General features: G+C 35.9%; 1 protein-coding gene across 1 annotated transcript in view; it reads right to left on the reverse strand.

The window, feature by feature from the left end:
• LOC106084653 (uncharacterized) overlaps window positions 1-13,931 on the reverse strand; it is a 145,536-nt gene that overhangs the window by 99,069 nt on the left and 32,536 nt on the right. Inside the window, exon 3 of the mRNA XM_059364477.1 lies at window positions 13,262-13,422. Coding sequence (XP_059220460.1) covers window positions 13,262-13,292 — 31 coding nt within the window. The 5' untranslated portion in view covers window positions 13,293-13,422. The remainder of the gene's footprint in view (window positions 1-13,261; window positions 13,423-13,931) is intronic.

Genomic DNA, 13,931 nt, shown 5'->3' on the forward strand with positions numbered 1-13,931 from the left:
ATTTAAGGTCTTTGGCCCATACAAGGCGCATTTATTGTCCGATTTGGGGACCTGCCGTATAGACCGATCTCTCGATTTAAGGTTTTGGGACCATAAAAGACGCATTTACTGTCCGATTTCGCCGAAATTTGGGACAGTGAGTTATGTTAGGTTTTTCGACATCCATGTCGTATATGGTTCAGATTAGTCTATATTTGGATATGGCTACCAAAGAGACCAATGATTTGTACATACTTGACCACTCAAAGTTCGTGCCGAATTCGGTCCAAAGTGGACCATATTTCGATATAGCTGCTATGGGGGCATAAATTATACATTTTCACCAGATTATGACGAAAGCAATTAAATTTTGTATTTTTAGCTTGACTGAAACTTAAAAATTAGTTAAGTTAACTTTTTTGGTTAGGCAAACATGGTTCAATTACAACAATTACATATTTGCAAATAAAAGATTATTTTTTTAATTAATAATATGGAACAAGATATTCATACTACCTCATACAAATAAAACCTTACTTCAATTTATTCTCCTTATACACGTTACGTTGAAATTAAGTTTCATAAAACAAGAAAAAAGAGAATAATTTTTAAGAAATACATGACAATTTCCGAATGTTATAAATTAAGTGTTATCATAAGACTAATTTGTATGAAAGTGGTTCTAATACCACGCATATCGATTTTCCTTATAATTATGTTGAAAACATTCTGTGATTGAGTTCAGATGTCCCAACTTCTTGAAAATTTCAACTTGATTTTATTACACTCGCATATACTTAAAATAAGGAATTGTGTCAATTTTCTTTTTTTGGGTTCACTTTTTCAATTTTTTTGGGTTCACTTTTTTTTGAATGTATCGACAAAAAATATTTGATGAATCACTGGATAAACATATCTTATATAAAAACCAGTAACGAAAGGCAAAGTGGGAGCTATATCTTATTCTGAACCTATTTTGATGGACCTCGGCGGATGTTTTCCGATGGGTTATTAAAATCCCCGTATTAAATTTCGAGCAAAGCCAATATGTTCAAGATGTAATGACTACGGTTGCAAATGACAACAACCCAGCAAACAAATTTACCTGCCTTGGAAGCAATACGAAAATAGTCTAGCATACTAATGCGCATTTCGAATGCTTAATAAGTATGTATGAAACTACCATATATTATGCATATGGTATGCATGAAAAATAACTTCATAGTATGGTAAAGACGAATTTGTTTTGCTTCCATATTGCTTCCAATCGGCGGTTGTGTATGTTAATAGCGATTTGATTTCAATGAACGAAGTTCAAATGAAACACTTCACGATCTTCAAGACCGCTTCACGAAAGCTAGAAATTGACACGATCTTTATCCGCGTGCTCTTGAAAAAAATAAAATCATCAGTTGAATTTAGAATTTTTTTTTTTTTGCTGAAGCCGTTAAACAACAACAAAGTAAGTACGATTTTATAATTAACTTGTTTTCAAAATTATATTTTCAGATTTCTACCATTAAAAAGATTTAAGGAAAAGGAGGAGTCAAAATTTAAGTGGTATTTTTGTGCCCACCACCATAGTATGGGGGTATACTAATCTAGTCATTCCGTTTGTAACTCTTCGAAATATTCTTCTAAGACACTATAAAGTATATATACTCTTGATCGTCTCGACGTTCTGAGTCGAGTCCATCCGTCCGTCCGTCTGTCGACCTCACGACAGCGGTCGAACGCGTAAAGCCAGAAGCTTGAAATGTTACACAGATAGTAAACCGATCTCCCGATTTGACTTCTTGAGCCCCTGGCCAATTTGGCTGAAATTTTGCATGTTGTGTTCTGTTATGATTTCCAACAACTTTACCAAGTACGGTCCAAATCGGTTTACAATCTGATATAGCTCCCATAGCGGAACTTAATGTCGTCCAGGAAAGCGTTGTGCAAAATTTTGGAAAGATTGGTCCATAAATGTGCTTGCAGTGACTCTAGGAGTGAAAATTGCGCGATATATATATACATGAGAGCGATATCCAAATTTAGACCGATTTCTATGAAATTCGCCAGTAATGTCGTGAGTCAAAAGAAAAACGTTCCTACCAAATTTCAAGAGAATCAAATGACCATGACATTTACCAGCAATGTTGAGAGTCAAGAGGAAATCCTTCCTGCCAATTTCGATAGAATCGGTTAACAAATGACCACATTATTGGAATATTAGTCCAAATCGGACGAACATATATATGGGAGCTATATCCAAATCTGAACCGATTTTTTTCTACTTTCAATAGGCTTCGTCTCTAGGCCGAAAAACATACCCGTACCAAATTTGAAGACGATCGGATGAAAATTGCGACCTGTAGTTTGTACACAAAATAACATGGGCAGACAGACAGACAGACGGACATAGCTAAATCGAATCAGAAAGTGATTTTGAGTCGATCGGTATACTTATCAATGGGTCTATCTCTCTTCATTTTGGGTGCTTCAAACACATGCACTAAGTTATAATACCTTGTACCACAGCAGTGGTCCAAAGTCCAAGTTGCAGAATCAACAATGAGTCTATGATTAACCAGCTACAATACTGAATTTGTATGTTTAGTTGAGTTTAAAATGAGCGAAGTTAATAATAAGTTTTTTGCCTTATTTTTATTTAAAGTTTTTATAAACCTCGGTTCTGCAGTAACAATTTTTTCACGGCCATTGGAATACTGTTGTTACGTATTTTTCCCTCAATCTTTCTGTTTACTTGCCCATTATTCCACTCCAATTACCAAAGACAATAAGGCATAAATGCTGATTCAATTGTTTCAAATTAATAAAAAGCTTTTGTTTAGCAAAAAATAAATATGCTTTTAATTAGTGATCCACTCTCATCGCATAACCTAACCAAGCACATGAAATTCCTTACATTCCAAAAAATGTGTTGTCTTTTTGTTCAAACAAAACAAAAAGACAACACTGTCGTTGGTTGCAATGATGCGCGCTATATGCAAAACCTGCTTTCGAATTTAACTTTGGGTTTGAATCGATACCTATCTTGACCATTAAAAGAGGGGGCAGGACTGACAAATAAACGAAAAAAAAAGGCAAAGTGAAACTCGTACTTTACATGGCAGCTCCATGCATGAATGTATATATGAGTGTGCCTATTCTACAAACTCTGATTGGTGGTTACAAAAAATTCACGCCATCCTTGTTAAATTGAATAAATATGTATATTCGTGCATACATACAAATAGCTGAATTTAATGAGGCTGTTCGTTGGTCCATTGCAAGTCATTTTTCACATGGAAATGCCGTCGGCAATTCTAAGTTCACGAATCTCAAGGAAAAGCTAAATTTGACAATGTGTTCTACAGAAATTAGTACGAAAATGTCAAGAACATAAATTTCAACGAAATTTTTTGTTTTATATAAAAAATTTCGCCAACATTTTCTGTGACAATTTTACGAAATTTGGTAGGTTGCGGTTGTTTGCTGTACTATTTTTGAACTTTCCCACCCTCTCCCTTACCATAAGTTTCGAAAACACCAGATCTCGGAAATGGGTTGCTCACTTACAGTTACTTAAAACCAAAAATTTGGTATCAAAATCTGAGGTGGGGTGCCTAGGAGGCCACCCTCAAAACCGACCAAACGGATTTACATACCAATCACTACGGTATGGGTATCATATTAAAGGTATTTGAGAATAGAAAGCTAATCTAATATCCATATTTACCACAAATCTGACATATTTGCCGACCATGGCAGTATGGATCTTAAATGAAATGTCTTTGGGAGTAGAGCACGAAATTTACTTCCACTTTTGAGACGAAGTCTCTGGAGATCCACCACACCCATAAACAGCACTTTTCTTACTGGGGTTTAAATAAGACGAAATTTCCAAATTAAGAGTGCTTTTCTCCAACATAGCATTATCAGGCGCAGCAGAGCGGGCCGGGCTCAGCTGGACTTTTATATAAAAATGAAATTGTTGCGCTTTGTTTTTTTGTTTGTTTGTTTGTCTGTTCCGTATAGATTTTCATGAAATTTTCACAGATGGTAGAGATTGGGCCCCCTGGTGAAAACAGGGTACTACTTTTTTGATATCCTAAGGGGGGGCGGACCCTCCACCATACCCCATATTTCAAAAACGCCACATTTCGGAGATGCGTGCACCGATTTTAGCGAAATTTTATATGCCACCTTTTGTTATAAAATTTTTGGGTCATATAACCGAGGAGGGGGGACGCCCCATCCCAAAACCCATCCGGACGGACATATTTACCGATTGGGACAGTTTTAGTATTATATAAAAGGTATTTAATAGTAGAGTACGAACTTGGTATACAAATTTCGCCCAAAAAAACTCTCCAACAATACTATTTTACGGCTTTGGACAAAATGGGTATCAAATGAAAGGTATTTAAAAGTAGAGTACAAATCTGACATAAAATTGTATTCCTTGGTATCTGAGAGACCTCTTCACACCCTAAAACCTCACGCACGGATATGTTTACCGATTGGAATAATATGGGTATCAAACGAAAGGAATTAAATAGTAGAGTACGAACTTGGTATACAAATTTCACCGAAAGTGTTCGGGGGTGTCCCCCAACCCCAGAATTAGAATAGAACAGCAATAAAAGGTGTTTGGTTGTAGAGTACACTTTTTACCCTCAAATCGGGATGGACACAGGACGACCTACGGATCTTTAAAAATGTGGTATCCTAAGTGGTAGCTTTGAAATATGATTTTGAATGTAGATAACGAAAACAAAAGAAAAAAAATTAATTAGTGTGGATCCACCCACTAAACGAAGTCCGTATCTTGATCGCCACCTTCCAAATGCTTGACATTATGGGGCTCAAACAACATTATGCTCTAGCACTTAGATATAACTTAATAAGTATTTGATAGGAGAAAACGAATTTGATATCCAATTTTGAGGCCAAGTGTTTGGGGGTAGTCTCACCACATAAACTGCCCCTAAATCAATTGCAATTGCGGCTCAAATAATAGGAATTTAACAGTAAAGCACGATGCTGATATTTTTTCAGGGTTAAGTGCGTGGTGGGTGACCGCTCCACCCTACTTACCCCTCAAACTGGACATATTTGTGGATTATGGCAAAAAGGGGCTCAAATCTGATATCTGTTTATTGCCCTCCAAGTGGATATTTAAACTAATAATGACAGCATTAGACTCAAATGAAAGATATTTGAGACTAGAGCACGAATCTGATACATGGTGTACCACCTCACACCCATACCGGACATATTTACCGATCATAGCAAAATAAGGCTCAAATGAAAGAAATTTGGAAGTAGATCATCAAGATGATATCCGCATTAGGGAGATATATCTGAAATTCCGTACAAGCACCCCTAAACAGGACTTTTTCCTGACCATGTCAGTATAGGGCTCAGATAAAATAAGAGAGTGAAAGAAGGCGCAGCGAAGCGGGCCCTGTCCAGCTAGTATATATATATAAACACCAATCACGGCAATATGCTATTTAAAATTAGAAAACGTATCTGATATCCAATTGTGAAACCAAATTTCAATGAAATTTTCTATTTATTTGTATTTTATAAATATATTTGTATTATATATCTATATTTGTTATTTACTAATAAATACAATATAACTGTTTAAAAAAAATAACGTGAACGTAATTTTCATGAAAATAACATTTCCACGAAAATTTTATCATATCAAATATCTATGAAATCAAATTTTGACAAAATTTTCTATGATTATAAAATTTCTGCAAAAATGTTCCATCATAAACAAAAAAAAAATAATTGAAACCCTTCTCGAGTCTTCTTTCTGTATCTTTCTTCCCCTAACTACAATTACAGCGCTGTATAATCTTCTCATTTTTGTTAAATACGCAAATAAAAGTGAAACCCCAACATTGTAAAATTAATGACTACAAAATTTGTTCTTCGTAAATCTTTTTTTGAAATGTTAAATGATAAAATAGAAAATCTATTTCCCTGTTAATTCAAGCGTAACTCCTTTATGGCAGCGAGAAATGTTTTGAAATTCAATCAGAACTTTTGTTTGTTGAATGGGAAATGCATAACACCTCCACACCCACATGTTTGCCGGTAATTCCCTAACCAAAGTTTGTCCTGTGGCATTACGCGCTCTCATAGCTAGGATGTTGTAGCTTCAACGAACTGTGCTGATTGGCTACGAAAACAAACCTGCCATTGCCGGTTTTTGATGAAAGAGCGTATCGTCAGGACACCGAGTACACTCTCCGTATTGTAGGGCAACAAAAAAAAAAAAGGAAATTCTTTGTTGTTGGCCATGGACTTTCCATTCGTTTGTTGATTCGTTGATGTGCGGGTGGATGCTTTAATCACAAACATCCCTTAGTGGAAGTTAGGGAGTGACATCTACTGTCTATGTGTTGCCATACACTTTTTGGGGCATACAGATGAAATAAAATAAAAACAGAAAATTTGGCATCCAGTCAGATGAACAATAACATGTCGTGGACATAACTGTTTAGAACGGCCTAAAGAATTAAAGAGGATTTTTGGATTAAGCCGAAAAAATAGACAATGTAAGATGGGAAAATTTTTAGATTAAATTGAAACATAAACATTCACACAGAAGAAAATATCAAGGAATTTGGTTTAAAATAATGAAACCCCCAACCTATTAGGGATAAAAATAGAATTCAATCGATTGATTTTGTAAAAGAATTTTTAATTTTAATAGAATCTGAAGCAAGACAATTAAAAACATGCTAAGTTCGGCCGGGCCGAATCTTATATATCCTCCACCATGGATCGCAATTATCAAGTTCTTTGCATGGCCTTATCAAGCTATGTCATATTAAAATAAATTATTCAAATTTCGCCTTCAAGAGGCTCAGAAAATCAAATTGGGAGATGGGATTATATGACAGCTTTGTCAGGTTATGTACCGATTTAGGCCATACTTGGCACAGTTGTTGGAAGTCATACCCAAAGGACATATACAAAATTTCAGCCATATTGGATAAGAATTGAGCCGTCTAAGACCCAATAACTCAAATTAGATGATCGATTTATATGGCGGCTGTATTTTATTATAGACTGATTTAGACGAGACTCGGCCCCAGTTGGAAGTCATGTTAAAACGACATGTGAAAAATTTCAGCCAAACTAGATAACAATCGCACTTGACATTGTTAGACTGATTTAGATCATACTTGACATTGTTGTTGGAAGTCATACGAAAACGATATGTGCAAAATTTCAGCCAAATCAGATAAGAATTGCGCCCTCTAGACGCTCAAGAAGTCAAAACCCAAGATCGGTTTATATGGCAGCTATATCAAAACATGGACTGATATGGCTCATTTACAATCCCAACCGACCTACACAAATAAGAAGTATTTGTGCAAAATTTCAATCGCCTAGATTTACTCCTTCGAAGGTTAGCGTGCTTTCGACAGACGGATGGACATAGCTAGATCGACTCAGAACTTCCATGCGATCAAAAATAAATATACTTCATGGGGTCTTAGAAGAATATTTCGAGGTGTTACCAACGGAATGACGAAATTAGTATAACCCCATCCTATGGTGGAGGGTATAAAAAAAACTTTCATTCAGTAGGAAATTTCCTCCTTATTTATGATAACATATAAATAAAAGTATTATGTTATCATAGAGTTCTTTATATTGTTTCAAAAAAGTAATCGCGAAAAACATGTGTGTTCAACTGTGAAACACTGACATAGTAGCAACCTTTGTGTTATGTACGACACTTACACGTACAACGATTATTACAATATGTAAGAAGTTAGGTCGAAAGCGGTTTAGCGGTTTAGATATAGCTCCCATATATATGTACGTCCGATTTTGAAAATTATTGCAATAGAGTGCTCATTTGTTATCCGATTCTATCGAAGTTTGGCAGAAAGGATTTTGCATACAAATTTCCAATCTTAAATGGAAGCGATTATCACTAATAAAGGGTGATTTTTTTAACTATATTATCTTTTTGGTTTAAACAGCTCACGCACGATTCGTGTTTTGTTTCACTCTCAAACATCTTCAGTTTGGTCTATAATTTAACAACGCATGCGTGCTCTGTTCAGAAAGTTCATCGCGCGCTTCTTCCATTCCGTTGACGAAGCTCATTTTTGGCTCAATGGGTACGTAAATAAGCAGAATTGTCGATGGAGCGAATATCAGCCAGAAGCATTGCAAGAGCCGTACTATGCATCCAGAAAAAGTCACAGTTTGGAGCGGTTTATGGACTGGTGGCATCATTGAACCGTACTTCTTCAAAGATGATGCGAATCGTAACCTAACCGTGAAATGTGAGCGCTACTGTGAGATGATATCCAACTTTTTTTTAACCAAAATGCAAGAGCTTGACTTGCATGACATGTGGTTTCAAAATGACGGTGGCACATGGACTTGTTGAGAGGCGATTTCGGTGAATATTTTATTTCACGTTCGGGACCGGTCAATTGACCGCCTAGATCATACTATTTTTTGTGGGGCTATGTTAAAGCTAATGTCCATACAGACAAGCCAGCTTCAATTGACGCATTGGAAGACAACATTGAAGCATTTTTCGTGAGAAACCGGCCGAAATGTTGGAAAGAGTATGCCAAAATTGGACTAAGAGGATGAACCATTTGAGGCGCAGTCATGGTAAACATTTGCATGAAATAATCTTCGAACATTAAATTATATATATAAATTATTAAATTATGTTATGAATAAAAAGTTCATGCACTTTTCTGAATTTTATGTGTTTTTTTTTAATTAAAAAAATTTTCTATAGTTCTTAAAAAATCACACTTTATAGATAATTTTTTTTTCGTATAGCCATCGCATATTCGTCAAAGATTGCAAATATTATACTTGCTTCAACCACCTTTCGTTAAAGCATTACTTGCTGTCATCCAAGCAACAGCTGATTGATGCCAATTTTATCAGTGTCATTTCAGTTAATCTATTCTAATTCCTTCATTTAAATGCATAATTATGGAAAGCAAGAACAAAAACATAAACAAAAGCTAAAGGAAAGAAACATTGAGCAAATGATAGCACATGCGATACCATCAAAAGATAACAGCATTCAATTGTCACTTATCCTACCCTCAAGGCTGCTGATGTCTGTCTGCAACAGCATCAAATCAGATACCGATTCAACGCTTATGCTCCCTTACTGTCGCTTGCCTCAAATTGAGGGGAGAACAAAGGAAAATTGTCACAGAGTTTCGTGTAACAAAGTTTATTTATTACGTGAACGTTTGCTGATAAATAAACATGAAAATGTACCCCCCATCCCACTTTCATTAGTCAATTAATGACATTTTGCGGCAAGAAAAAAACGGTGCATTGACATTCACATTGACAAAGGCAACATAAATTTTTGCCACACATTCATCTCTGGGTTGTTTTCTCACCACAATCTGCCATGAAGAAAGTAGGAGGATAGAATACAGTTATGTGTGAGTAAGACTTTATTTTGACCTTACTTTCGTGTGCATCCCAAGTGACATGTTTCGGAGGGCAAAAGTAACTTTGTACATTTGGCAACTCTGTCTGCGATGTGTAATCAGACCGTAGCGTTACGCATGAGTAATATTTGTCTGTGTATATTTATGGAGAGAATTTGCTTTAGATGTGAAGGACATTATGGTTCATACAGGGACAGCTTAAAGATGGCTAAATTTTATATGAATGCTTTAAAGTAACTAAAAGTACATAATTTAAAATAAATCTTATAAAGGGCGATTTTTTAAGAACTTTACGAAAAGTTTTCAAAAAAAAATTAAATTCAGAAAAAGCCATGAAATCTTTATTTGAATCGATAGTACGATCCATATAATTTAATGTTTGAAGATTATTTCATGCAAATGTTGATCGTGACTGCGCCTCAAATGGTCCATCTGCTTAATCCAATTTTGGCATACTCCTTACAACGTGTCGGTCGGTATCTCACGAATAAATGCTTCAATGTTGTCTTCCAATGCGTCAATTGAAGTGAAACAAAACACAAAACGTGCATGAGCTGTTTAAACCAGTGTTGCCAAAAAGAAAATAGCTAAAAAATCACCCGTTATATAACAAGTAAAAGCGTGCTTAGTTTGGCCGGGCCGAATCTTGGTAACCCACCAACATGGATTCTGCTAAAACTAAGGGCCATTATTTTATTTTACATACCGAACTTCTGTCAAAGAAGAAAAATTAAAAGTTTCTAGGTACTGAACAAAGATGATCAAGAGACCGGTTTATATGGGAGCTATATTAGGTTATAGACCGATTTGGACCGTACTTGCCACAGTTGGTGGAAATCTTAAAAGAACACTACATGGAAAATTTCACCCAAATCGGATTATATTGCGGCTTTCAGGGGGTCAAATCGGGAAATCGGTTTATATGGAAGCTATATCAGGTTATTGACCGATTTTGACCGTACTTGCCACAGTTGTTAAAATTCTTAAAAGAACACAACATGCAAAATTTCAGACAAATCGGATTAAATTGCGGCTTTCAGGGGCTCATGAAGTCAAATCTGGAGTTCGGTTTTTATCTAAATCTAAACCAATATGGCCCATTTGCAATCCCCAACGATCTACATCAATAGTTAGTATCTGTGCAAAATTTCAAGCGGCTAGCTTTACGCATTCGACCGCTATCGAGATTTCGACAGACGGACGGACATGGCTAGATCAACTCAGAACGTATCGGGGTGTAGAGCACGAAATTGATATCTACTTTCGGGACCAAGTTTCTGGGGGTCTACCACTTCCCCAAACAGCAGATTTAGCTGACCGAAATGTTTGCTGAAACAGCAGTAATTTATGCTGTTGTTTTGAAAACAAATTGAGAGCACTTTTTCCATTTCTATATATTTCCCCTTCAATATTATGCCGCTTTTTCCAAACCTTCAACAAATTTTGTCTTTTATAATAATCATTGATTGCCGCTATTTTGCTGTAGATGCCTATGAAATGATAGCAACTGTTTTAAAATGCGACAGTCTACAACGTACACAGAAAAAAAAAATCGATTTCAATCACGAAATTAATAGATCGAATTAGTTTTTCAATTAAGACTGCTTCTATGACGAAAATGATAATATCGGTCAGGCCGAATTTTGGTTACCCACCACCTCGGGTATATATGTAAACCACCTTTCGTCATAACCCGGTGAAAAATCCATAATTTATGCCCCCATATCTACAAACAAATCCAGTTAACAATGGAACACGAGAGCGAGAAGAAATTACCATATCTGGATACCATGGTTTATAGACAGCAAAACAAGCTAAAACTAAACCGGTACAAAAAGGATACGGTGTCAGGATACGGTAAATTAATTTCCACTCGAAACATCCCCGACGGATAAAGATTAATACAGCAACAAATTTTATAGAGACACCATTTTTTACAACGAGAACGAGAAGAAAATGCGACAAATCCTCAGCTTAAACGGTTTTCCAAACAACACTATAAACAGTCTCATCAAACACGTAAATGAAAAATCTTCCAACACGGAAAAGGAAAAATCGCCAAAGATATTCAAATCAACAACTTACATCCTTGGCTTTTCGGAACGCCTAAAAAACTCGGATATATATGACGAGAATAACCAATCATGTCCAATGGCATATGTAGGCACCACATGCACAAAGCTTTTTCGAATTCGAAAGCGAATTTCGGCCCACAAATCGGACCAAAAACTGTCTCGCAAACCCATAGAACAAAAGACGGCACTTGCCACTCATTGCAGCATGACAGGACACATTTCATACCTTAAGGACGTAGAAATTTTGACACAAGAAAACAATTACAAACGTAGATATATTGGGTTGCCCAAAAAGTAATTGCGGATTATTTAAAAGAAAGTAAATGCATTTTTAATAAAACTTAGAATGAACTTTAATCAAATATACTTTTTTTACACTTTTTTTCTAAAGCAAGCTAAAAGTAACAGCTGATAACTGACAGAAGAAAGAATGCAATTACAGAGTCACAAGCAGTGAAAAAATTTGTCAACGCCGACTATATGAAAAATCCGCAATTACTTTTTGGGCAACCCAATATGTCAAAAATGTTACATATAATTAACACTCCTTCTGACAAACGGATAAACTTTAAGGCGGAGACAGACCACTGTGCACAGATTTATAGGAGTTTGATACATAAGTATAGGCAGTAGAGAGATAGAGAGCTTTAGTATAAGATTTACATTGTATAAAGAAAGTCTTTTGAAATTGTTAAGAATAATGCAATTATTGAAAATTTTTTTTTTTTTTTTTTTATATTAATGTATAAATGTATAAAAATTTCAGTGAAATTCCCTAATGAAGAAAACCGATGGCTTTCGAAATGTTGGATTTTTCAATAATAAAACAATTTTTAAAAACAATAACATTAGTTCTTGTTTGTTTCTCTTTCGAGCTCAATGATCGGAGATGCAAATAGAAAAGGAAAGCCAAAGATAGCAACACACACCAACCACTATGGGACACGTTTCGTCTTTGGTGTGATGGCTTCAAGGATCGTGCGTTGGTATGTTGTATTTGAATTGTATTAATTGCGCAAACGCATCTATGATACAATTACGACATTAACCAAGCTCGACAACCCTGCTTATTAGCTGTAGTTTTTCCAATGCATTTATTTTTGTGTAATGGCAGACATTCTGTCCGTGATAAATTACACTTCTTCCGTACCACACATGATTTTGATCATCTGTTGGAAGTTGTATTGATGGCTTCGAACGCTAAGACAACGGCAATAGCTCACGCTGTTGCTCCATGTGCCCAGGTTCGAATCTAAGTAATAATCGCATGATTAAAAACTTAGAATATCATAATACAAGAACGTTTGATTTGTGACTTTGTATAGGAAAAATAGATCCATGTTAAAAACTCTAAAGAAAATGCCATTAGAAATCTTTAAAGGCTTATTACTGACACAAATTCTTATTTAAAAAGGAAAATCCGCCTTTTACATTTTCCTCTATTTACCTCTGCTGTACAGTTAAGCATCATACGCATGTGCCGACAAAAATGCGTTGGCAACACACACACACATAGGTAACAGCTGAAAACCATGCAAACCATTCCCGTGACGCGCATGAGTCGCAGACAGATAGGCATCAGGGACACACACACACAAATAGGTGACAGCTGAAAACCATGCAAACCATTCCCGTGACGTACAAACGCTCAGTGTGATGTACACAATTTTCAAGAAAGATCGTGGATGGGAGCAAGAGAAAAGAAAAATGCAAATAAATATGAAATAAAATTACCAAGGAAAATTTGGTGAGTCATCATATCCATCTCTTCTTTATGTTCACATAATGTCTCAGAATATAATTACAGGAAGAAATTTAATATGCTGCAGTGATATACAGAAATTAGTTCTCATCGCTTTCGAATAGAATAGGACGAACATACAGCGTGAAAAGTCCTGAAATTTGGGTAAGCATTAGCAATTAAAAACAAGTAAAAGCGTGCTAAGTTCGGCCGGGCCGAATCTTATATACCCTCCACCATGGAGCGCATTTGTCGAGTTCTTTTCCCGACATCTCTTCTTAAGCAAAAAATGATATAAGAAAAGATTTGCTCTGCTATTAGAGCGATATCAATTATATGTTTGAGACCTGTGTAAAATGTCAGCCAATTCGAATAAGAATTGCGCTCTTTGGGGGCTCAAGAAGTAAAATAGAGAGATCGGTTTATATGGGAGCTGTATCGGGCTATAGACCGATTCAGACCATAATAAACACGTATGTTGATGGTCATGAGAGGATCCGTTGTACAAAATCGGATCAGGCGACCGCTAGAGGCTCAAGAAGTCAAGATCCCAGATCGGTTTATATGGCAGCTATATCAGGTTATGAACCAAATTGAATCATACTTAGCACAATTGTTGGATATCATAACAAAACACGTCGTGCAAAATTTCATTCCAATCGG

Source organism: Stomoxys calcitrans, chromosome 1 (assembly GCF_963082655.1).
Source record: "Stomoxys calcitrans chromosome 1, idStoCalc2.1, whole genome shotgun sequence".
Lineage (NCBI taxonomy): Eukaryota > Metazoa > Arthropoda > Insecta > Diptera > Muscidae > Stomoxys > Stomoxys calcitrans.